This window comes from Oncorhynchus nerka, linkage group LG25 (assembly GCF_034236695.1).
Source record: "Oncorhynchus nerka isolate Pitt River linkage group LG25, Oner_Uvic_2.0, whole genome shotgun sequence".
Classification (NCBI taxonomy): Eukaryota; Metazoa; Chordata; class Actinopteri; order Salmoniformes; family Salmonidae; genus Oncorhynchus; species Oncorhynchus nerka.
Genome location: NC_088420.1, coordinates 38,023,750 through 38,045,575, shown reverse-complemented (window position 1 = coordinate 38,045,575; position 21,826 = coordinate 38,023,750). Strand labels below are relative to the sequence as shown.

Sequence of the window (21,826 nt, the reverse complement as noted above, 5' to 3'; positions counted from 1 at the left end):
CAGTGATGTCCAGTAACCAGTTGTGTGACTGTGATCTGTGAGGTGTTGTGTTAGCAGAGTGGGTCCAGCAAAGGGAGGGGGCGCTGAGAGCGGGGTGTATGAGCAGGCTGAGACACACACACACCTTCCTGCTGACTCAGGCCCAAACACATGCCCAGCTCCAGTCCTGTCTTCAGCCCCAAACCCTGCCAGAACAGGGCCCTGCCCAGCCCCAGTCCCAAACCCAATCCTCCCTCCAGCACCAGTCCCAGTGGGGAGGCTGTGCTCTGGTCCTGCTGGTTGAGCTGATGGATCTCCAGGAGGCCCAGGTCTCTGCAGTGCTGTCAACTCTACTGGACAGGGTCAGTCACAACACTGTGTTAAAATCAAAGCAACTTTCCATTGTGGCTACACTGGCAGATCTATTTGGTCCACCATTTGAAGTGTGTGTGTGTGTCTGCGTGCATTGCGTCCGTGTCCAGGGTGAACAGTGCCTGCTGTCCCTGATAGAAGAGTATGAATCTGAACTCAGAGAGCCTCGTCTCTCCTGCTTGCTCACACTCCTCACCTCTAACCCCTGCCTGGCCTCGGACCCCAACACACTACTGACTGTTGTTGACCCCTGCCTGGGGCCTTCTGACTCAATCTCAGTCCAAAAAATCTCCTCAGCCTCCCCGCCCACAGACCTGACCAGAGGTGACCCAGAACACCAACACACAGGGGACCTCTGCACAGGTAATACACAGACACACAAACACACAAACCATGAAAAAAGACACATCACATATTGTGTGCATGTGTGTCTCCAGGCTGTGGGACGGCCCTGGCCCCGGAGGACCTGCCCTATCTGGAGATCCTGTGTGTTTCAGACACCATCCACTCCCTCGACACACACCACACACCCTCTGCCTCCAATGGATTCTCTACAGAGCGAGAGGTGTGTGAGGGACGAGAGGCGAGGGAGGGCAGCCACAGAAAGACTCCTCAGAGCTATGAGAAGCAGGGTTCTCTCATCACTCTGGCCTGGAGCAAACCACCGGATGGAGACACTGAGCAGCAGACAGGAACAGTAAGATATGCTACATTACCTCACACACAGATCTACGATCAGAAACACTTCCTTGGCTCACACAGATCTAGGATCAGAAACACTACCTCACACAGATCTAGGATCAGAAACAATAATGCACACAGACCTGGCATAGTTTTAACTATGCTTAATGGAAAGTAACTATTTTTCCAGGGGAACAAATAGATCCCAAAAATGACTACTTTTCAAAATTATTTGAATACAGATCTGAGAAAGCAACAACATTTTCAAAATGTTAAAATAACAATGTTAAAATATCTGAATACAGATCTCAGGAAGTGACTACTTTTCTGAAACTATTGGGTTGATTTCCTTCAACTAATGGCAGGGCTGTATCTGGAACTGCAAGTTGAAGATAAAAATATCTGAAAGTCATATTTGATCTACACAATACATTTCTATCTGAACATTCTGTAACTGTCCATTCTCCTGAATGTCCATTGCCCCACGTGTACATAATCAAGTCAAATAAGTTGTGACGCTCAACTACTGTATGACTCTATCAACATGCCGCTGAATCTGTCGAAAGCTGCAATTAATTTTATGATACCAAAAATACTTCAGAGTAATTCAAAGCCAATTGCAAACATTGCAAACAGCAAGTTGGATGCTTACAGAGCAAATTATACGATTGTTAAATCAACACTGAAAGTGTGGAGTCTGTGGACCCATATAGGCACTGAAACAGTGTTAAAATTAACACACTTTAGTGTAAAGTCTTATTGAAATATTTCCCAGAGTGCCTTGCCTTTCGAGTAAGTTGTAGAGTTACCACCCATGACTGTATTTGTTAGTGACAGAGACATGTTTCATAACGCCTTATTTTGAGGGGCTGGATTTACCCTAATACAGGGGCCAGAAACTATACACATCACATTGAACCAAAACCACACCCATCATTATTATATTTCCCAGCATGCTCTATGGTCGGTAGATAAAAAAAACATTGTTTCAATATCTATGTTTGTGCATGTACATTGATTGATTGATTAATCTTATGCGACACAAATACTTTTTTCTAAACAAATCCAATGAAGTTAGATGTTTTTTGCACCCCTTATTGAAATGTTTGTTCCAGTTTAAATGCCTTAGGTCATTCTAATCCATACATTTAGCTCGTGTGGCCATGAAGGTAGGGGTAAGATGGTGGACAGGGAAATAAATAGTAATCGGAAACCGAGGCTTTCTGAAAGCTTCGGGGCTTTCTCCAAATTGTGCTCAAAAACGGTTATTTTGTCGGTGCTTCGTTATCTATTCACAATGCACATTAGAGACATCTGCTGGTCAACAATGAATAGCATTGTGTGATCATTACAAAATATATTTTTAATCCATTTCATTATAATACGGTAAATCGTTGCCTTTAGTAACCTATAATGGTTTGCATCTTACATTATGCTTCCCTTTTTCACCTACAAGTTGACTATATTTCAAAAACTGAATCTATTACATTATTTAGGATGCTTAAGACATAAGCTTATACTACACTAAATAAAAATAATACTTGAACAACAGTGCAGACAAAACCATTTTCAAACTAGTGTGCCTTCAACGAGATTCAACCTTATACCTTTCACGTCCCTGTTCCACAGTCCCCTACTCTACCTGCTATGCTACTAGTCAGGTGAAACTTTATATACAAAATCCTAACTCTATTTGAAAGTACAGTGTCCAGTAGAGGACAGTGTCTGAAAGCAGCTTGGAATGGGAAAAAACAGTGAAACCATGGCGAAATCAGTGGGATCTGGCATTTTGCAACACACGGGATGCAGTCCAAACACTTAAAAGAAACCTCCTCATCCACTTACCCACCTTATGCCCTCGGGGGAATCCCCGTCGGCCATCTTGGAGGGCGGTCCAAATGGTTAGCCAAGCAAGTTTGCAACGTAAGCCCCTCAGCGCTCGTTTTTAGTCGGCTTTGCGAGTGTACAATTATGTTCACACCGGGGCCTGAATCCCCCATCATTCAATTTGCGACGATTGTACATCCGCTAAGAAAAGTCAGCGAAGTGTATACTCGTCAGACGTCATGATACATCATCAGAAGTGTCTTCTTAATTTGAGGGCTGAGGGGATAGGGTGTGTCTTTTAAGTGTTTGGACCGGTATGAAACAGCATGTGATCAAATTAAGCTTTGTATGTTATTGATGACGTACCTCTGATAAAGAGATTTCGACACATCCCTCATACTGTAGCTCCAGTATCAAATGTAACATCACTAGAAAAAAATGAGAAAAATGGAACATACAATAAGTAAATATGGAATGGAAGAATGAACAAGCCTTCTAGAAGATCTTATGAAGGAGAACATGGTGGATGGAAAAAAAGTACAAAATTGGAACATGTTTTGAGTGAATATGGAGTGGTGGATCACACTGAACTTTTGGAAAAGCTACAGAAGGAAATTGAACGTGACGAGAGTGAGGATGAATCAATTGTGGTGGCAAGTGCGGTGAAGACCGCCAAGTTTGAGCCTCGTCCTTATGATGACAAAGACGATTCTGGCCCAGTGGGAGTGAGATTGTCGGAGAGAAGGTATCATTACCTTGTGGCCAAGGGTGGTCCATTTAAAAATGATTATTTTCTCACTTGCCCCTTGCCCTGCAAGTGTATTCTCGTCAGACGTCATGATACTTCATCAGAAGTGTCCACTTAAATTTGAGCTTTTGGACCGCAACCTGTGACTTGCTTTCCTATCTGGAGCAGGACGCGGTTGAAAGTAGTGTTAAGTGGAGTGGCGTTGAGGAGGATCAACTGAAGTTGAAGATTCCCGGTGTGTGTGACTCACTGTTGGGTGCGATGCAGACCCAGTGGAGAGCGTGGTGAAACAGAGAAGACACTGTCTGTACTACTGAGTTTTTCCATTTCAGATTACCGTGTTTTAGTTGTTAAATTTATGGTCATGTGGCAGTAGTGTGCAAGAGGGAGATTCCTAGATGTTAGAAGTGTGCATGAGGACTTGAGACAATGGAATGTGTATTATCGGTGGAAAAAGATGTGTGTAAACTGTATGTAAACCATGCTTCTCTCTGTGTGTAAACATGGTGCTGGTTGTCAATTGTACCGCAGAAACAGAATATAAATCACAGAGGATAGATGTTGTGGTGGCAGCTGCAGAGAAGTACTTGGGGGTACGAGATTTTACTGCATTAAATTTATAAGTTTTGAACAATAGAGTCCCATTCTCCCAGGCTGCTGGCCTGGAGTAGGATCAGGTAGGACCAAAGTAGTTGAATAGTGGTGAGGTTTTAATTGGTGCAGGTTTAGTTGGTAGGGCAGTTTTTCTCAACACGTAATGAATTCATACTACAGAATAGTAGGCAGCCAATACTGTAGTTGGCGGCATGCACCTTTAATATTTGTTTGCAGACCACCATAATACCGAAGAAGAACAAGCCATACAATTTATGTAATAACCTCATTATTATGGAATTCTAAAGCAATTTTTTGTGTCATGATGTGGCCCTCTTTGGGTATAGCGTGCCTTCCCCCTCTCTCTCTCGCCTGCACCCAGGCTGCTGTTATCTCAGGTTGTAAATTCCTGGAGGAGACTCTCTTCCTCATGGCCAGACAGTATAGAGAGAGAAAAGGTTTCACAGGAGAACAACGGAACCTCTTCTCCAGCATAGAACTTGAGAACTGAACAATGTACATGTTTGGAGAAGGTGTACACGGTCCAGGAAGAATCCAGCTACGACCAGTCCATTTCTTTTAATGTTTGTGAAACTCATGAGAGACAATACAGCCACATTACCATAACCCTGTTTATACAAGAGTCTCAGTTAGGAGGCTTGCATCTAATTGTTGTATAAAATGAATGAGTAAAGATGAAACTATTTATGAAATTATGTAATGTGATTTTGAACTGTTTAATGAAGGAAACTCCAATTGCCATTGGAGTTTAACTAATTCATTGGCCCGCCCCATGAGCACAGACTTTAATCTGGTGTCTTTCTGCTCTCCCGAATATAACCCCCACCTTAGGAATTTATCTTCAGACCATGCTTCTCTCAATCATTAGAGGGCTAAGGTTTGAGTAGAGACCATGCTTCTCTCAATTACGAGAGGGCTAAGGTCTGAGTAGAGACCAGCTTACCTCGATAACCACGAGAGGGCTAAGGTTTTAGACGATTGCGGAATTCTTAACCATATCACGTGTTTCAACTCTGAGACTATCGAACCGACAGAATAAGAACAAATCTTGGATACTAATTTACTTGTCTGCAGCTAGGAATTCTGTACCATTGAACGCAAAGACCGACAACCGCCAAAACATATATCCTATAACAACATTGCTGAATGTTACTCTGAACTATCCATTCTAACCACGGCAGAGAGAGAGAGCGAGAGGGCGGACAAACTCTCCAAAAGAAACAAACTTTCCAACAGAGATTACAACGACACACTGAGCGTAACTATATATATTGATTGCAATTATTCCCGATGAGTGAGCGTTCATGTGCAAAGGATTAGCATTTCAATTGTTATAATTATCAACTTTGTAGTGTCTTTTATCTTTCGCGCCCTCCTCAGTCCCTTTGTCTAACAAGCCGCCATGCCGGTTTAGCCCACTAGGGAACATTCCCCTATCATTTACTTGTAACCATATCTACTTATTTGTTTTGTGCATTTCTGTGATTATTTAGTTAGTAAATAAATGATTTAAGACAATTGATGTATGGATGATTCATAGTGAAGACTAGGTTCATGCAGATAACCAACAATTTACGACGTTTGGAATGAGACTAACGTGAGGTAAAGAAAAATGTATTCATTAGAAGACTAATTGATCAGATATTAAATTATCTGAAAGTTACATTAGAAAAATTATAACTTTGTAATCTGAATATTTTCCTTGGTGCCCCGACTTCCTAGTTAATTACAGTTACATTATTAATTTAGTTTAATCACGTAATAGAGAATTTTTTATAAAAATAAGTGTTCAGTTTAATGATGCCAAGGACGAGACACTAGCTAAGTCCTATGTAACAACAATGTTGCTATTGTTATGATCAAAAAGTTACTACAGATAAGAAATTGATGTCAAGTGTTACGGTAATACAGTATGTCTCACTTATTTTGAAAATATGTTGTCATTTTGATGCTGAAAACGTGGTCTTCGCCAATGTTGAGGTGATTCAATGTACCTCAAGCATGTCATTCTAGCTATAGTCTATATTCATATCTAAGAACCCTCCAAACCATATGCTTATGATAATATATTTAGACTAATTCAACTACAGTGCCTTGAGAAAGTATTCATACCCCTTGACTTATTCCAAATATTGTGTTACAGCCTGAATTCAAAATGTATACATTCATCTACGCACAATATCCCATAATGACAAAGTGAAAACATATTTTTAGAAATCTTAGCAAATGTATTGAAAATGAGCGCGAAGGTTCACCTTCCAACAGGACAACAACCCTAAGCACACAGCCAAGACAACACAGGAGTGGCTTTGGGACAAGTATCTGAATGTCCTTGAGGGGCTCAGCCAAAGCCCAGACTTTAACCCAATCTAACATCTCTGTAGACCTGAAAACAGCTGTGCAGCGATGCTCCCCATCCAACCTGACAGAGCTTGAGAGGATCTGCAGAGAATAATAAGAGAAATACCCAACAAGACTGAAGGCTGTAATCGCTGCCAAAGGTGCTTCAACAAAGTACTGAGTAAAGGGTCTGAATACTGAAGTAAATGTGATTTTTTTCATTTGTATTAAATTTGCAAAAATGTATAGAAAACCTGTTTTTGATTTTCCATTATGGGGTATTGTGTATAGATTGATGAGGGGGAAAAACTATTGAATCCATTTTAGAATAGAGCTGTAACATAACAAAATGTGGAAAAAGTCAACGGGTCTGAATACTTTCCGAATGCACTGTATATAAACTATATTTGGCCCAGGTCCGTCTCACACACAGATCTAGGATCAGAAACACTGTCACACAGAGATCTGAACTGTGTATTCTTTGTGTTGTGGTTATGTAGGTAATGTCTACTGCAACAGAGCAACAAGAGGAAGTGGGTGAGGTGAGTGTGCACTGTGACACACACAACACCCCCGGATACACACCCTATGACGCACCTGGACACATACACTACAACGACACAACCAGAGACACAGACCAGGTGAAGGTGTTGGACTCGTCTCTGTTCCAGTACAGCTCTGAGGTTGAACAGCTCTTACCGCCTACAGACCAGCACCCCATCACGGGCCAGGTAGTCTGTTAGTCTCTCTAAGATTCCGTCTGGCTCTCAGATTCCATGTGGCACTCTTAAGATTCTGTTTGGCTCGCCAATGTTCCAGCTGGCTCACTAAGGTTCCGATTATAACTGTGATGACTGTGTGTGTTGCAGGAGTTGGTGATGGAGCAGTCAGAGAAGACAGAAACACTTTCTAATGTGCCCACACACACCCCTATCACACACACTGAGGAGCCTCCAACATGGGGCAGAGCCCAGCAGGAGGCTGAGAAAAGGTGCGGAAGTCCACCTGTCGATGAGGAACACACTGATGACCTCACTGCTTTGGGAGCCAATGGAAGTGCTTACCCACCCTCTTTGGGAGGGGAGAGGGAGGACATGACAGAGCTCTGGGCCCTGAGTAGACCTGCACCCCTTACATCAGCCCAGGAGACCCTCAACACCCCACACACTACTCTAGAGGGAGACAGATCAATGGAGGGAGAGAAAACAATGGGGAGTGTGATGGAGAGAGAGAGGACATTGGAGCCAGTCTCTATGATGGAGAGAGAGAAAACAATGCGCAGCTTGGTGGACCTACAGAGGAAGGTGGAGCAGAAACAACAGCGAGACAGAGAGAGACAATTACTGAGGGTGAGACAACTACTGAGAGTGAGATGGAGGAGGGGGGGTGATCAAGAAAAGGGAGAGAGAAAGAAGGAATGGAATGGACAGGGACAACTACTGAGGGTGTGTGAGAGAGCAAGAGCGATGTACAGAGGGTGGGTTTTAGGAAGAAAGGCACAGAAGAAAGATTTTTTTATTTTATAGATGTCACTAAGGCATGTGACTACTTCCTGTGTGTCAGGTCCAGGAGCGGCTGTCAATCATTCAGAACAAGAAGTCCCAGGAAGACCTGATGGGTCTCAGACAGACTGACAGACTCCGACACCTCACACATAACCTGCCCCAGGTGACAAACACACACAAAACCACATGTAATATACCCCATTGTCAGGCAATGGAGCGGGTGTGTGATTCTGGACTGTGTGTTTCTGTCAGGCGGATAAGAGCCAGCAGAAGACAGTGGTCAGAGAAAGACTGGAGCAGCTGAGGAGAGAACGCTCCTATGTCATGCAGTCCAAACGAGACAGGTAACACACACACACTATGTAAGAGATACAGGTAACAAACCAGACTGGTGTCAAGTTCCACCTTTCACTCGTTCTTTATTCCCTCTTTTACTTTTGCTCTCCCTCCTCCCAGGAATACAGCAGGCTTCAAGGAGCTGCTGGGTCCAGTGAGACTCCACAGTGCAGAGACAGACGACACTGCTGACTCACTCAGGCTAGCCACCAGCGCAAGCTAATTATGCTATTCCTACACAGCTGTCTCACTAGAAATCTGCTGGTATTTGCTGGTTAAAGTCCCACCCCAGCTGATCCCCCCTCAATCTGTCAGTCCCTACACTATTACCCACCCTGTTTACAAGCCACATTAGCCATTTCTGGCTTCTTCTGTCATTGGCTTATACTGCAGCCTGATAAGTGGATGAACACAAAAACAGAGCTGATGGTGACAGTTTATTATACAGTTTAATTGTCATCCTAACAAACATGAGCATCATCAACAATAACATCATTTACTAAATAAAGCCCCTGTCTGTAGCGTGTCCCTCCAGTGGCCTATATAGCATATATACAGTGACAGTCAGATGACTACATCTCTACAGTTTAAAGTAGCCTCATATCCACTCCATCTGTACTGATCTGACAGAACGACATGAGAAAGGAAATCCATGTGTGGCCTAGTAAACCATGCTGCTTTCACCTGGATCATGTTCAATAGTGCACACTAATGCAAAATGTTCAAACAGGAAATTATTGTTTTTCCAGGTAGTGTTCCAAAACATTTGTGCCAACTGACCATGACCATGCTGTCTTGTCCCATCAGTGCAGATGAAGAACAGGAATTTGGATAGGAGGGAAGGAGGCAACTGTAGAGTATTGAGATGTGACCGTGCACAGGGGCTGGGGTTGGTATTTACAGAGCTAAGGGAATGGAAGCTGAGATGGCATGTGTGACAGTTGTACTGGCATGGAAAGTTGTGTATAATGCACAGGTCAGAGGTTAGGGGCTAAATGTTACATGGTCAAGGTGGGAGAGAAGTTCAACACATTCAATTGTTTTTATCTTTAATTGAACATAAAACGAGGTCTCCACTCACATTGGCGATACACACAGAACACACACCGCTATGAGCAGAGAAGCCAGAACATTCTACAGCAACTCACACACACCCAGCTCCTAAATCACACGCGCGCACACACACACACACTCAGTTTAGAGTATGCTACTCAAGACAAGCTCTGTGGTCACACGCACGCATGCGCAAAAGCACAATCCTCACACAGAAGAGAAACATGTTGTTTTCTGACAAAGGTAAATAAGCCTAAAGATTCAAGCTATTTTATTGGTGGAGAGAAATCTGACCAGGTAGTCCCGAGGTGCCTCAGCGATGGGAGACGTTTGAGCTTACAGGAAGCAATACAATAGCTTTCTGTGTGGCTCAGCAGGCCGCCGTGTAGACCAGGGGCTATGGTAGGTCTGTGTTAAATGTGTTTTCAGCATGCGCTGGTGTGTGACTAAGACTAGACTACGACACTGAAGCCTGTTAGAAGATAAATTAATAATTTCACTAGACAATATTTTCATTTTGTACACAAGGTTCCCAAATGACAACGTTTCCAGACAGATGTAGAGCCTACAAACCTAAGATGTCAAATGGCCACTAAACATCCATCACAGCCTGCTGACCACACTCAAACACACACATTGATTGGCTGATGGAGGAATGAAGAGGATTGAGGGTCCTGATGGGACCTGGGGGAGGGGCAGTGGAGGGGTGCCCTTCTCTCAGAGTACTCAACAGATGGGCACACAGACCAGTGAGAGAAGGGTGTGTATGTATTCAGTCTACTGGTGGGCACACTGTACCCCTGGGCCATGTGGTCCACCCTCCTCATCAGAGCTGTCATTGTAGGCCTCTCTCCTGGCCCCCGCTGACCCCTGACCTCTGACCTCACAGTCCTGGAGGTCAACCTCTTCCGCCTCCGATGAGATAACTGGAACCTCCGCACGCCCAGGCAGCAGATCCTCCAACTCCTAAAAAATACAGGCAAAACACACATTCTGCATATCTCAGTACCAGGTTAGCCAGTAATAGCGGTCTTTTGGATGATACAAAAATGTAAATCGGCCTATAGGTTAATTTGCATAATGTACTGTATTTTTGTTAGTTTCAAGATGATTATTTACACACGCACAGCATACAGATACAGAGCCAAGTTTATGCAGAAAATTGGTCAGACTGTGCAAGAGCTGCAGCTACAGCTCCTGTTGCTGCTGGAGTGAAACACGCCTGATGATTGCATAAGAATTCTAAATGAATTCACGTGATAACTGTTTTGATAGCCACCATTAAAAATAGGTACTATTTTTATTTATCAACTGGTAATTGAAGTGCACTTCCCATTCAAATGCATATACAGTGCCTTCAGAAAGTACTCACATGCTAACTTTTTCCATATTTTGTTGTGTTATAGACTGAATCACCTTTGTTAAGTGATTATTTGACAATCAGATGAAAACATCATGACTGGTTGTGTTTATGCCACATGTCCATAAGGCTAGAGGAAGCTAACAGGATGACTACACTGTGAGCGTTGCAAAATAAATGTAGAAATTTATGTTTTTCAATTATTGCACCCACACTGCTCCCGCGCGCCAACGAGCGTATGCGTTGCCAAGGGCTAAAATAGAAGTCAGTTCTATTTCTGACGCAGATCGCGCAGCAAGTCCTGCCTCTCCCATCTCCTCATTGGTTTATAGAAGCAGGTACCCACGTGCCATCTCCTCATTGGTTATACCCACATGGGTGACTGAAAGACGAACGAGGTCAGTGGCGGTAATGTACCTAATTTATGAAAGTTATCAATCGCAATATAAAGTCAAGAGAAGAAAAAGCATGGAAGGAAGGAAGAGCGATGACTAGAAAAGAGTCGGTTGACCGTTTTATGTCGGAGTAGAGGACCTTGTGCACTTCAGGTAAAATAACAACTCAATGTTTATATCCCAGGACAAATTAGCTAGCAACAGCAAGCCAGCTAAAATTGACAAATTAGCTAGCAAGTGCAAGCTAACTAGCCATAAATGTTAAATGCTTTTTGACCTGTCCCCAAATTATATAATTGGTTCAGTTTGTTTTGAAATTTTAACCTGCGTGTCGTGATCGCGTTTGGTGTGGGGGGACAAAATAAATATATAAGTATGCAAGATGACGCACACGCGCAGCCAGTTTGGGTTCCGTGTAATTTTTTTAATAAAAAAAAAAAAAAAAAATTTTTTTTTTTTTTTTTTTTAAAGTGGCCGCGCACTCGGGTGTCCCGTAGCAACACAATCTCACACGCAATTTGTGCATATTTCTACAAAAAGTATTTCAGGAGATTGTGCGTTTTTGTGCGGCTTAATTAGTGTGAAGACACATTTTTGTGCGACTTCATTCAAAGGAAAATACATTTGAGGGCAAACTTCGGAACAATCTTTTGAAAATTATTGGAGCAATGCATATTGGGCAATGGTGTTTTACACTGACTTGTCCCACACTTGTTTGTTTATATATATATACACACAAACAAACATCTCACACGTTTACAACCCAATATTGTTAATCAACCAGGTTGTCATCAAAATACTTATAATAGCAGCCTTACGTTAATGCCAATGCTGTTTTCTTTGCACGTTTTCACTTAATACTTTGGGATACTGGTGCTGTGTCGGAGTTTATGAGGGTTGCCAGATTGGAGTAAAAAGCTGTATTTGTCAGATTTGATTAATATATACATGTTGGGAAAGAAGACCTGTAAAACAAATATGTTTGGTTTAAATCCCCTGGTGAAACTGTGGTATTTGCAACTGTAACGAATCTGGACTATGATCAATTAAACAGGTTAATGTAAAATAATGAATTATGTTGGCTTACACTTATGGCACTTCCAAGGCAGTTTCATGATGATTATTACAGTTGTGTCAATCATGTTATATACTTAGGCTATTGTAACAAGGCATATGCAAGCATTGTTGGCTAGACTTTCATGGCAATGGTCATTAGAGCTCACTTTTCCACTATGAGCCCTGGTTAGAGTCCCTATTGCAGCTTTCACTTTATTCCGCTATATTGGTGGCAGCGTTTGGATCACCTCCAGCTCACATCTAGTTATGTGAACTAGAGGTGGGAAGCATTCGGTTTTTCAACATTGTGTTGGGTTTAATTACATTGATATATCTAGTGAACAATGGATAAGCAACAATGGGAGTGACAGATAGAAGTAGTTACTACAGGTGTAATCAAGCCTTACATCAAAGTTGCCTGAAGCTGAATGGAAAGTCCTATGCCCTGACCAGTTATTCAGAAGAAACTCCTCTGTGATCCACATCATATGGGCAGACAAATAACGTAAGATTGTTATGCAGCAAAACACAACTATCCTTTTTAGGATGCAGACCAGTAATATGAATCACTGTTAATCCATCCTGTTCTGATCTAATGAGATGGATGTAGGATTTTCTACGGCCTAGAATCGAGGCCTTTCACAGTCATGGAGGACATTGCTACGCCCTTCTTGATTCTCATTGGCGAAGACTGAACTCAAGTTAGGGGTCAGACTCTTCTATACTACTTTGTCCAACATGTTATACCCCAGAGGTTGAAAATAAACCCTTTTAAAGGGGATATAACTTGTATCATTATTATAGGGCTAGGAAAGTCATAGCCTAATGGCTTCAGACAGAATTTCTCACTATTTATTTACGGAGAGCAATTTCTGTTTTATAACAGGTAGTATCCATTTATTTACAGTAGTGTGTCAATTAATTATTGCTTTCTTCCTTGGAAATACAGAATATGTATAAAATGCCAAATATACCAAAAGCTAAATCAAGCAGAGATTTACAACTATTTAACCATGTTAATCATTACTGAAACATGCAAACTACAAACATTTAACCAAAGATAATGAATACATGACAACCATAGCATTGAAGGCAAGGAAGTCAGCGAGCATCTGGCCTCCCTTGATAAAAAAAAAAGTAAACAAAAACTTGCCAATCAGCTTTGAGCTAAACTGAGCAAGCTCAATTGTGAATGGTACAGGAGCACCCCAAAAAAAGTGTCAGGGGAAACTAGCTTAAATGTTGGCGTCGCTCCTATCAAATCCCATTGAGAGCACACATCATTGACAGAAAAACTTGAGTTGCTGCATCTCCTTGTGTTGTTGCCCTCTGGTGGCTGGCTAGCTAGCTAAAAGTGTCCCGTTCCTAAATTAGCCATACTGGAGATAGGGATTTGGACTTGTGGTTTTGCTGAAGTTTATGTACTGGCCAATGATTATAACGGCTATTCTGATCCAACCATTAATTCATACATTGTTGTGCCCCTGGCCTGAGAGGATGGAAGTTCAACATGTAGCTAGATGTAGAAGGCTAATGTCTAAGTGCTGATGCGTCACAACAGCTGTGTCACAGCCGGCCGTGACCGGGAGACACATGAGGCGGCACACAATTGGCCCAGCATCGTCCGGGTTTGGACTGGGCTTTACTTGGCTCATCACACTCTAGCGGCTCCTTGTGGTGGGCCGGACGCCTGCAGGCTGACCTCGGTTGTCAGTCCAAAAGTGTTTCCTCTGACACATTGATGCAGCTGGCTTCCGGGTTAAGCGGGCAGGTGTTAAAGAAGCGCGGTTTGGCTGATCATGTTTCGCAGGACGCATGACTTGACCGTTGCCTCTCCCGAGCCCGTTGGGGAGTTGCAGCAATGAAACAAGATCGTAATTGGATCACAATTGGATATAATGAAATTGGGAAGAAAAAGGTGGTACATTTTGTTTTGTTTTATTCATTGATATGACAGTTTCAATAAATTACTTAAATGGCAGCGTTTTTTTATTGACCGAATACGAGACAATTTAGCAATTAGGATTCGTTATCTATAATGGTAGCCAGAAGCTAGCCAGAAGCTTGCCAGAAGCTAGTCAAAAGCTGGCCAGAAGCTTGTTAGCTTCTTTACTGGCTAATCGATAGTATTCAGCTAACCACGGTTTGTGGTCATCAGCTATCCTTTAGCTCGAAAATCTACGCCAGTTTTGTACAGCGCGGCTCGGACCGGAATATACTGGACCTATTTTCTCTCCATGTCCCCGGATTTCAACCGCAAGCTCTGGACATTTACACCTGGATCACCTACCCTTATCCTCCTACTCCTCCTCTTTTCCTCTGGTGATGTAGAGGTGAATCCAGGCCCTGCAGTGCCTAGCTCCACTCCTATTCCCCAGGCGCTCTCTTTTGATGACTTCGGTAACCGTAATAGCCTTGGTTTCATGCACGTTAACATTAGAAGCCTCCTCCCTAAGTTTGTTTTATTCACTGCTTTAGCACACTGCCAACCCAGATGTTCTAGCTGTGTCTGAATCCTGGCTTAGGAAGACCACCAAAAATTCTGACATTTTAATGCCAAACTACAACATTTTCAGACAAGATAGAACTGCCAAAGGGGGTGGTGTTGCAATCTACTGCAAAACCATTTGAACTTCCACTTTTAAAAAATCCACCTCTCTAAAAACAAGTCTCTCACTGTTGCCACCTGCTATAGACCACCCTCTGCCCCCAGCTGTGCTCTGGACACCATATGTGAACCGATTGCCCCCCACCCATCTATCTTCAGAGCGTGCTGCTAGGCGACCTAAACTGGAACATGCTTAACACCCCAGCCATCCTACAATCTAAGCTTGATGCCCTCAATCTCACACAAATTATCAATGAACCTACCAGGTACCTCCCCAAAGCCGTAAACACGGGTACCGTCATAGATATCATAATCAACTTGCCCTCTAAATACACCTCTGCTGTCTTCAACCAAGATCTCAGCGATCACTGACTCATTGCCTGCATCCGTAATGGATCAGCGGTCAACCGATCTCCACTCATCACTGTCAAACGCTCCCTGAAACACTTCAGCAAGCAGGCCTTTCTAATCGACCTGGCCGGGGTATCCTGGAAGGATATTGACCTCATCCCGTCAGTAGAGGATGCCTGGCTTTTTTAAAAATGCCTTCCTAACCATCTTAAATAAGCATGCCCCATTCAAGAAATTTAGAACCAGGAACAGATATAGCCCTTGGTTCTCCACAGACCTGACTGCCCTTAACCATCACAATAACATCCTATGGCGTTCTGCATTAGCATCGAACAGCCCCTGTGATATGCAACTTTTCAGGAAAGCTAGAAACCAATATACACAGGCAGTTAGAAAAGCCAAGGCTAGCTTTTTCAAGCAGAAATTTGCTTCCTGCAACACTAACTCAAAAAAGTTCTGGGACACTGTGAAGTCCATGGAGAATAAGAACACCTCCTCCCAGCTGCCCACTGCAGTGAAGATAGAAAACACTGTCACCACTGATAAATCCACTATAATTGAGAATTTCAATAAGCATTTTTCTACGGCTCGCCATGCTTTCCACCTGGCTACCCCTACCCTGGTCAACAGCACTGCACCCCCCACAGCAACTCACCAAAGTCTTCCCCATTTCTCCTTCTCCCAAATCCAGTCAGCTGATGTTCTGAAAGAGCTGCAAAATCTGGACCCCTACAAATCAGCTGGGGTAGACAATCTGGACCCTTTCTTTCTAAAATTATCTGCCCGAAATTGTTGCCACCCCTATTACTAGCCTGTTCAACCTCTCGTGTCGTCTGAGATTCCCAAAGATTGGAAAACAGCTGCGGTCATCCCCCTCTTCAAAGGGGGGGGGACACTCTTGACCCAAACTGCTACAGACCTATATCTATCCTACCCTGCCTTTCTAAGGTCTTCGAAAGCAAAGTCAACAAACAGATTACCGACCATTTCGAATCTCACTATACCCTCTCTGCTATGCAATCTGGTTTCAGAGCTGGTCATGGGTGCACCTCAGCCACACTCAAGGTACTAAACAGTATCTTAACCGCCATCGATAAGAAACATTACTGTGCAGCCGTATTCATTGATCTGGCCAAGGCTTTGGACTCTGTCAATCACCACATCCTCATCGGCAGACTCGACAACCTTGGTTTCTCAAATGATTACCTCGCCTGGTTCACCAACTACTTCTCTGATAGAGTTCAGTGTGTCAAATCGGAGGGTCTGTTGTCCGGACCTCTGGCAGTCTCTATGGCGGTACCACAGGGTTCAATTCTTGGACCGACTCTCTTCTCTGTATACATCAATGATGTCGCTCTTGCTGCTGGTGAGTCTCTGATCCACCGCTACGCAGACGACACCATTCTGTATACTTCTGGTCCTTCTTTGGACACTGTGTTAACAACCCTCCAGGCAAGCATCAATGCCATACAACTCTCCTTCCATGGCCTCCAATTGCTCTTAAATACAAGTAAAACTAAATGCATGCTCTTCAACCGATCACTGCCTATACCTGCCCGCCTGTCCAACATCACGACTCTGGACGGCTCTGACCTAGAATTCGTGGACAACTACAAATACCTAGGTGTCTGGTTAGACTGTAAACTCTCCTACCAGACTTAGATTAAGCATCTCCAATCCAAAATTAAATCTAGAATTGGCTTCCTATTTCGCAACAAAGCACCCTTCAGTCATGCTGCCAAACATACCCTTGTAAAACTGACCAGCCTACCAATCCTCAACTTCGGCGATGTCATTTACAAAATAGCCTCCAATACTCTACTCAACAAATTGGATGCAGTCTATCACAGTGCCATCCGTTTTGTCATCAAAGCCCCATATACTACCCACCATTGCGACCTGTAAGCTCTCGTTGGCTGGCCCTCGCTTCATACTCGTCGCCAAACCCACTGGCTCCAGGTCATCTACAAGACCCTGCTAGGTAAAGTCCCCCCTTATCTCAGCTCGCTGGTCACCATAGCATCACCCACCTGTAGCACGCGCTCCAGCAGATATATCTCTCTGGTCACCCCCAAAACCAACTCTTCATTTGGCCGCCTCTCCTTCCAGTTCTCTGCTGCCAATGACTAGAACGAACTACAAAAATCTCTGAAACTGCAAACACTTATCTCCCTCACTAGCTTTAAGCACCAGCTGTCAGAGCAGCTCACAGATTACTGCACCTGTACATAGCCCATCTATAATTTAGCCCAAACTACTACCTCTTTCGCTACTGTATTTATTTTATTTATTTATTTTGCTCCTTTGCACCCCATTATTTCTATTTCTACTTTGCACATTCTTCCACTGCAAATCTACCATTCCAGTGTTTTACTTGCTATATTGTATTTACTTTGCCACCATGGCCTTTACCTCCCTTATCTCACATCGTATATAGACTTGTTTCTACTGTATTATTGACTGTTTGTTTTACTCCATGTGTAACTCTGTGTTGTTGTATGTGTAGAACTGCTTTGCTTTATCTTGGCCAGGTCGCAATTGTAAATGAGAACTTGTTCTCAACTAGCCTACCTGGTTAAATAAAGGTGATGTAAAAAATAAAAATAAATGGTTATGATAAATGTTGGCATATAGATAAATGTTGGCATATAGATATAGATAAATTCACTGATTTGCAAGTACTCCAACAGTCCATAAAAGGTCTATCCCTAGCCAAAATATGACCAAACGTGGAGGTAAATATTTTATAAAGACTTCCATATAACATTGAAACCAGTAGCCTATTTCACTCATGTTCTACTGGTTTTCAAATCAACTTTTTTATTGTCCAGTAACCAAAAGATCTCCCCTCTCAAAACTTCTAACAGATATGTTCATTTATATCTCACCATGACAACTGTGTTTTCCCGCTAATTGCATTATGGAATGAACACTCACGCGTAGCCTACTGCCATGTGCGTATTGCTGCGCTCATAATGTGAAGAAATAATAGTTTATAAAAATGTTAAGCTAAACGTTCTGAACTGTTGCATCAGCCTCATTGCTCAAAAAAAAATAATGTAGCCTAGACCTACTGGTTGTATAAATTTGGGATCTATCGTCCAACAACTGTCCCAGAGTCTGTTTGGGATAGGCTATTTCTTTCTCGCACAGAATGACAAGCTGACCAATAGAAAAAGTAAATTGTTCTACCATGGGGGATAGTAGATTGACATAGACTAGTGATTTTGCTGGGCTTTACTTGTCTTATTGTGCATCAGAATTCGGTAAAAAGGACACACGTAGTTGCATCCTCGACTTGTTCTGTTAAGATGAATTACCATAATCGAAATGTGATTTCTGTCATTCTGAGCACTGTGGGTGGACGGCCTAATTAGGTTATGCACCCAATGCATATGGGTCTGGTACCTTTCTCAAATGTACAATAAATTAAAATGCTGCCAGTCAAATGTCCGGCGACGCTACATTTTCCTAACAGAAACCCTGCTCAGTACAATCATGTAGACAAAGTGATGGTTGAGACAATGTGTGATGTCCTGGACTGTGAACTAAGTGGTTGGACACCTTAGGCAGGCCAGTTGGTTCTTAGAGGTACTTACAGAGAGTTTCTCAGGACTGATCCAGTTGTTTTCAGGGAACTGGACGTCAAACTTGATGAACAGATCTCCCTTCTCAAATGGGTTCCTGTACTGAGGCATCCCCTCTCCCTTCACCACCCGGATACAACCTGACAAAAACACACAATCATCAATTTAATGATACAGGTTGGACCAAATAGATATATACTTGAGGTGATGTGTGTGTTTTACCTGGCTCTATAACCTTGCCGGGGGGATATTTGACAGCGAGCTGGCGTCCGTCGAGATGTGTGACTGCCAGTTGGAAGCCACACAGAGCCTCCACCAGGCCGATACGCTGCGTCATGTGAAGGTCATGGCCGTCACGACGGAACCCCTTCAGAACAGACACAACACTTTCTCAGCACTTTGACCCAACTGCTCTGAATGACAAGTGGGCGAGAGTTTCAGGAATGTCTCAAATTCAGAAGATGTGAATTGAGGGCCATCTTCATGGAGGAATCTAAGGAATTTCCGAACACTTCACTTGAAGAGGTTTCCAGTAGTTTGTTTAAGTCTTCAAGTACTCTCTGCTACAATGTGTGTGTGAGAGTGTGTATATTACCTCATGCTCCTTTTCCTGTAGGACAAGTAGTATGTCTCCAGGCTCAGTGCCTGGGGCCTGGTCAGCCTCTCCTGTGAAGCTGATCTTCTGGCCGTGTTTCATGCCTTTATCAACATGGACCTCCAACAGCTTTGTCTCCTTGTTCACCTTACGACCCTCACACTTCTTACAACGGTCCTTCTCACTGATCACCTCCCCTATACAAAAACATCAAACAGATTAGTTTCCTATCAAAAAATGTGTTTCAAAAGTGTATTCATAAAATTGCAGACTATGTGAATGTGTGTGTGTTTTCCTACCCTCTCCGTTGCAGTCTGTGCAGACTGACTGCATCTGTTGGACCATGCCAGGAGCCAGCTGTCTGATCATGATCCTCATGCCTCTCCCTCTGCAGGCCACACACTTCTGCACCGCCCCCGCCTTACCCCCCGCACTGGAGACAGACCAAAGTGAGGAGAGTATCACATTAAACAATATAGCTCATGTTAAAGATGTGATTTATTTCAAAAAGTGGAGTAGCTCAGCAACTACTAACATTGATTTTCACATGAAATACATTCTTTAAAAGTGTGTAAACTCACCCATTGCAGGAAGCACACAGGACATTCTTGCTGAGCTGTAGTTTGGTTGTTTTACCATTGTAGAGGTCTTCCAGTGATACTCTGTGTTAGAAAGGTAGGCAGGGATAGGTAAGGCATAACCAACCATGTCTGGATGGAAGACTAGAGAAGTGAAGGGAGAGTAACTGTTACTCACTTGAGGGGGTGCACCATATCCTCTCCTCTCCTGCGTCCCCCGTTGCGTCCTCCCCCTCCACGTCCCTGCCCCCCCATAAAGCCAAACAGCCCCCCTCCAAAGATGTGGGAGAAGATGTCGTCCATGCCAGCCCCTCCACCACCTCCCTCCCGCAGCCCCTGCTCTCCATAGCGATCATACAGCTCCTTCTTCTCTGGATTGGTCAGCACCTCATAAGCAAAACTGATCTCCTTAAACTGGGAGAAAAGGGGTGAACTATTAGGGACCTTTATCATAACTACCTCCCACAGACATTCTACAACTTCAGGTGACATTTCCCACTGTTTACTTTAAATCTGCATGAACAATCACCACATGCAGTTGTCTCAGATACTCCTCTCCCAACGCAATAATCTAACGTGGTTTACTTTCCTCTCCTCCTTCATCTGCACGGATGTTACACAGGTCAGTTGAGAGATGCAGAACATGCTGGTTGGGAATTAGCTTTCACCTGCCAGTTATCTCAAGTCAGTGCTGTATATGAAGCAGATGAGACCAAGAGAGAGAAGGAGCCTCTATAGACTAGCCAGGTGCACTCCTGCTCTCGAAAGGAGGCCATTTGACTAATACCAAAGTCAATTAATACACATCTTAGTTACTGCTCAATACAGATAGGCCTGTGTAATGGTACTAACATGGCTGGTGATCGTGATGTGGCGCGATTAGCGTGTTGTGTGCTGTATCACATGTGTGTATAACCACCTGTCTCTTACCTTGTCCCCGGCATCTGGGTTCTTATCAGGGTGGTACTCTTTGGCCAACTTGCGGTATGCCTGCACACAAAAGAGACAACCTACATCAGTTACTGTCTCTGGGCCAACATTTTTCTAACTGCGTAGCTTTACACTGCTGCTGCCGCAAGACCAACACTTTGTGAACCTGAAAATCTTCCAGCTAGCTAATAGTCTATAACCAGAAATTCTGATCGTATGTACTAACCGGCTAGCTAACACATAGCCTAACTAGTATCTCTATGGTTCTACACTGACAGATTTGTTTCCTCACACTAATGTTAAGCCAGCTAGCAACTGCAGCTAACTTCGAGAAGCAATCTGCAGCGCATCGTCTAGCAACGATCTGACTGTCTGGGATAACGAATGTTACTTTTCTATGCATTAAGTAAGGCCTAACGTTAGTTTCCCATGTATAAAATATATCTAACCAAATTCCTAACAGCTAACTAACTGTCTAGTTACATTAGATCGAGTTGTCAATCAGAGAAAGACATAGCTAGATTTTCATTATATAAGTTATTTTCTCCAGAAATATCCGCTGTCTAACTCGCAAGGCTAGTTAGCTTAGCATCCGAACAGTGTTGGCAAGGCCACACCAACCCAGTTTTGCTGTCTAATTATTCACCAAAATGTCTGTGTAGGCACTGTGGTGGTGTTCTTTTTTTAAAACAATAACAACACCTGTCACGTACCTTCTTTAGCTCGTTTTCGGAAGCGGAGGGTGAGACTCCGAGGATGTCGTATAGCTTGGTATCCACAACGTTGGCCATTATGCTTTCTATCTAGGGCTACACACAGAGAAAGACCTGCGGATGAAAGGAAACGAGAGAAGACAAGCCGGGTGGAAACGTCATACGCAATGCGTCAATTTGGGTCAGCGCGCTGTCAG

General features: G+C 43.4%; 2 protein-coding genes across 2 annotated transcripts; one reads left to right on the top strand and one right to left on the bottom strand.

Moving 5' to 3' along the window:
- The first annotated feature begins 98 nt into the window (after positions 1–98).
- LOC135564531 (uncharacterized) lies at positions 99–9,153 on the top strand. The gene is made up of 8 exons (XM_065009771.1): positions 99–341; positions 462–714; positions 789–1,048; positions 7,063–7,293; positions 7,432–7,911; positions 8,126–8,230; positions 8,320–8,411; positions 8,524–9,153. The coding sequence occupies exons 1-8, from the start codon at positions 99–101 to the stop codon at positions 8,624–8,626; spliced, it is 1,767 nt and encodes a 588-aa protein (XP_064865843.1). The 3' UTR covers positions 8,627–9,153.
- Positions 8,834–21,800, bottom strand: LOC115109482 (dnaJ homolog subfamily A member 2-like). Its single transcript, XM_029634413.2, has 9 exons — positions 21,630–21,800; positions 20,917–20,976; positions 20,165–20,400; positions 19,990–20,070; positions 19,708–19,841; positions 19,409–19,605; positions 19,036–19,180; positions 18,826–18,953; positions 8,834–10,422 (listed from the first exon to the last, which is right to left on the bottom strand). The coding sequence occupies exons 1-9, from the start codon at positions 21,705–21,707 to the stop codon at positions 10,234–10,236; spliced, it is 1,248 nt and encodes a 415-aa protein (XP_029490273.1). The 5' UTR covers positions 21,708–21,800; the 3' UTR covers positions 8,834–10,233.
- Positions 21,801–21,826: the final 26 nt, after the last annotated feature.

Excerpts from the sequence above, each read along its gene's own strand:
- LOC135564531 (XM_065009771.1), top strand. The coding sequence starts at position 99 with ATGAGCAGGCTGAGACACACACACACCTTCCTGCTGACTCAGGCCCAA. Across the intron at positions 1,049-7,062 it reads CTGAGCAGCAGACAGGAACA|GTAATGTCTACTGCAACAGA; the intron begins GTAAGATATGCT and ends GTGGTTATGTAG. Across the intron at positions 7,294-7,431 it reads AGCACCCCATCACGGGCCAG|GAGTTGGTGATGGAGCAGTC; the intron begins GTAGTCTGTTAG and ends TGTGTGTTGCAG.
- LOC115109482 (XM_029634413.2), bottom strand. The coding sequence starts at position 21,707 with ATGGCCAACGTTGTGGATACCAAGCTATACGACATCCTCGGAGTCTCA. Across the intron at positions 19,842-19,989 it reads CTGTGTGCTTCCTGCAATGG|TGCGGGGGGTAAGGCGGGGG; the intron begins GTGAGTTTACAC and ends GTCTGTCTCCAG. Across the intron at positions 10,423-18,825 it reads TCAGTCCTGAGAAACTCTCT|GAGTTGGAGGATCTGCTGCC; the intron begins GTAAGTACCTCT and ends TGTATTTTTTAG.